The following is a 3,094-nucleotide window of genomic DNA, read 5'->3' on the forward strand; positions in this document are numbered from 1 at the left end:
AGAAAAAAAAATAAAAAAACACAAAAGAATACTGTTCAGAACTTTCATACATAAGAATGGATTATTTTCCTATTTAAATATAAACACTACGCCAGCTAATTCGTTTGTCAATTAAATTCAATAAGCAGCAAAGCGATTGCATGCATCACAATTCACTTTAGAATTAATGATTTGATTAGAAAATATTCTTATGCAAATTGATGAAGATATAATACATATTTATTTGATTGAGGGGAGTAAATATTTTGAATTTACATCTTCAAATTGAAATTTCAGCTTCATCATATATATAATCTAAAAATCTGGTTTTATTATTTAATGGCATTCCTGTTGAGTCTTTTTACATTGTCACAAGCGACGTCAATCTGAGCTGGTAACCTATCCTGACAATCCTTACATGCCACGACATGACAGCAAAAGGAGCAGGAGAAGGGCTTGCCTATAACTTGCTCATTTATTAAGTGGTAATAGACTGGCTCCTGTTCACGCAAAACAAGACAAGCCCCAAAATATGCAAAGAATTGTGCACGAAGTGGGAGTTGCAAACTTGGCCATTTGGGCATGGTGGCCACAACAATTTCACAAGAAATTCGTGTAAGTCTGTTGACGTCCTGCCCAACATTTTACTCACCAGATACTTGGGCATACTAATTCAGGGCCATCGTCATCCCCAAGTCTTTGTTGTTGGGCTTAGCCATATCCATGGTCGTTTAAGTTTGGGTTTGGCATATGTAAAACTTTTAGCAAACATGACAACACACAACCGAATAATATCGCATGCCATAAATTACACTTAAGTATTTAACAGCTTTATAGAAAACAACCAGTGGTTACGCCCCCCAAAAACGGAGATCGAGCCAAGCAATAAAATACCGACGAAGGCGTTTGGACAGAGTGGGCGGCAACACGAGTTGCCAAGAGTGTGGTCGTATTTGCATGGCTCTTTGTCGCAGTCGTATACTAAAATTTTATCTAGTATCTAAATATATTTTTCATCAAAATTCCAGTCCAGTCTGGCTGTGGGCGGAGGTCCTCAGGTTCCCAATGTCGTCTGGGTGTGTTTAGTCTAGCCAAAATCGTGATGACAGCGAACCAAGTGGTGAAGCAACAGGATGAGCTTCTCGAATTACTTTAAAGGTTTTATGAAAGCGGTTTTGGTTTTATTGTTTCCAAATTTTTTTGCTAAGCCAGCCAGTCAAGTCAAAACGCAAATTTCTTTTGAAAGTTGAAAATTGGACATTAAACGAATCGTTTACATAAACTATTTGTCAAGAAAACTAAATACTTTTATAAAAATGTGAACAAATTTTCTTTTCCTTTATAAAGCGAAATGTTTCTATAATGCTCGGAGCGTGCAGTTCCACGATCACGAAATAGATTTGAAGAAGTTCATGAAAGGTCTACACGAGCACGAGGTCGTGCTTTGAAAGATTTGTTGTGTGCTGCATTTGATTACGACCCTCTTATCGACTATTATATACATGGATATATTGGAATGATGGATGCTATATGCCCACATTGTGAAGCGGCTATATTTAGAAGAATCGTATTTTTCACATGGACAGTTACATGTTGCATGCTCCAGAGTCGGTTTACACCCATTACATTGCACATTGTTTATTCATTTATGCACCGGGCAGCAAAACTAAAAACGTAGTTTATACAAGTGTTTTGGAGAATAAATAGTTCATATATTTGTTAAGAATAAATTTTGAATTTTTTATTGAATCGCTATGACAATTTTATTATGATTCGTCTTTTTGTAAGATTTTCAATGAATGCGTTATATCAATTAAATGGAGCGAACGGATAATATTATACTAATGCATCATCATAAGCCGCAAATACTTTCTCAATAATATCTTGGTTGATTCTCATTCTAAATTCATAATACTATTTAATTGTATACTTACGAGCTGCGAAGCGAAGCGTGCGGGGTTAGCTAGTAATTCTTTGAACATTAATCCTAAAGAGAATATTACAGAAATCTCTATGGACTTGAAATAATTTATTAAGGTGTTTAAAAATACAAAATAAAGTGTGTTTATAATATATAATACGGAATTCCGATAGATTCTTTACGAAAGAAGAAGTTCATATTTTTCATTGTGTGTTCCATGACACCTTTATAAAATTGTTTCTAAACCATCCGCATATTACTTTTTTTAGGTTGTCTTTTAAGTTTATGCTTATCAGACAACAAAATTAAAATGAAATATTTAGAAAAGTTTCACCAAAATCCAAGTCAGCGTACAACAATTTTTCATGAAATACTCGATTTGTCTCATTTATTCATTCTGTTTACAACGAAGCACTGGTCTCCTCGATCCAGCTCTTTAGGGCGGCGACATCGGCATAAACGCCGGGGTAGCCGGTCCAGGCGCATCCGCTGCCCCAGGAGACGACGCCCACCTGCTTGCCGTTGGCCACCAGAGGACCGCCGGAGTCACCCTGGCAGGCGTCCTTCTTCTCGCCGGTGGCACAGACCATGGTCGGTAGGATGGATTCGCTGCCGTAGCTGTAGGTATCGGAGGCACAGTCCTTGTAGTGCAGCAGATCCACCTCCACCTCGAGCAGGGAGTCGGGGGAGGAGCAGAAGAGGAAGCAAGTGGTGCCCCAGCCGGTGACCACGGCACTGGTTCCGGAAACGGGCTCGGAATCGGCCAGTTCAACGGCCCTGATCTTATTGGTCTGGCGGACGGGGGTGCTCAGCTTCATGATGGCCACATCGTTCACCATCAGCTTGCTATTGTAGCCTTCGTGGGACTTGAAGGCACGCACAGTGACCACCTCGCCACCGGAGCTCCTGGAGGTGGACCCCAAGCGAACCTGCAGCTCATCGGCGGCATAGGATTGCATGCAATGGGCAGCGGTCAGGATGGTGTCCGAGCTGATCAGACTGCCGCCACAGAAGTGGGAACCCTTAGTCGTCTGGATGGACACCTGGTACGGGTGGCTCTCGATGTCCGAGCTTTCTCCGTTGACAATCCTTCCGAACGGGAAGTCCATGTCAGGATGTCCCTGGCACATGGCAGTCAAGGCGACCAGCGCCACCACACTCAAAAGCAAACGATTCATTCTCTTAGCGATCACT

At 41.0% G+C, this 3,094-nt stretch overlaps 1 protein-coding gene across 1 annotated transcript; it reads right to left on the bottom strand.

The window, feature by feature from the left end:
• Positions 1 to 2,259: 2,259 nt before the first annotated feature.
• On the bottom strand, positions 2,260 to 3,094 carry LOC108134565 (trypsin). The gene has a single exon (XM_017254918.2). The coding sequence runs from the start codon at positions 3,076 to 3,078 to the stop codon at positions 2,302 to 2,304; it is 777 nt and encodes a 258-aa protein (XP_017110407.2). The 5' UTR covers positions 3,079 to 3,094; the 3' UTR covers positions 2,260 to 2,301.

The sequence above is a fragment of the Drosophila elegans genome, unplaced genomic scaffold, assembly GCF_018152505.1.
Source record: "Drosophila elegans isolate 14027-0461.03 unplaced genomic scaffold, ASM1815250v1 contig_814, whole genome shotgun sequence".
NCBI classification, from domain to species: Eukaryota; Metazoa; Arthropoda; class Insecta; order Diptera; family Drosophilidae; genus Drosophila; species Drosophila elegans.

What these genes read in the sequence shown, in the direction of transcription:
- LOC108134565 (XM_017254918.2), bottom strand. Translation starts at nt 3,078, where the DNA reads ATGAATCGTTTGCTTTTGAGTGTGGTGGCGCTGGTCGCCTTGACTGCC.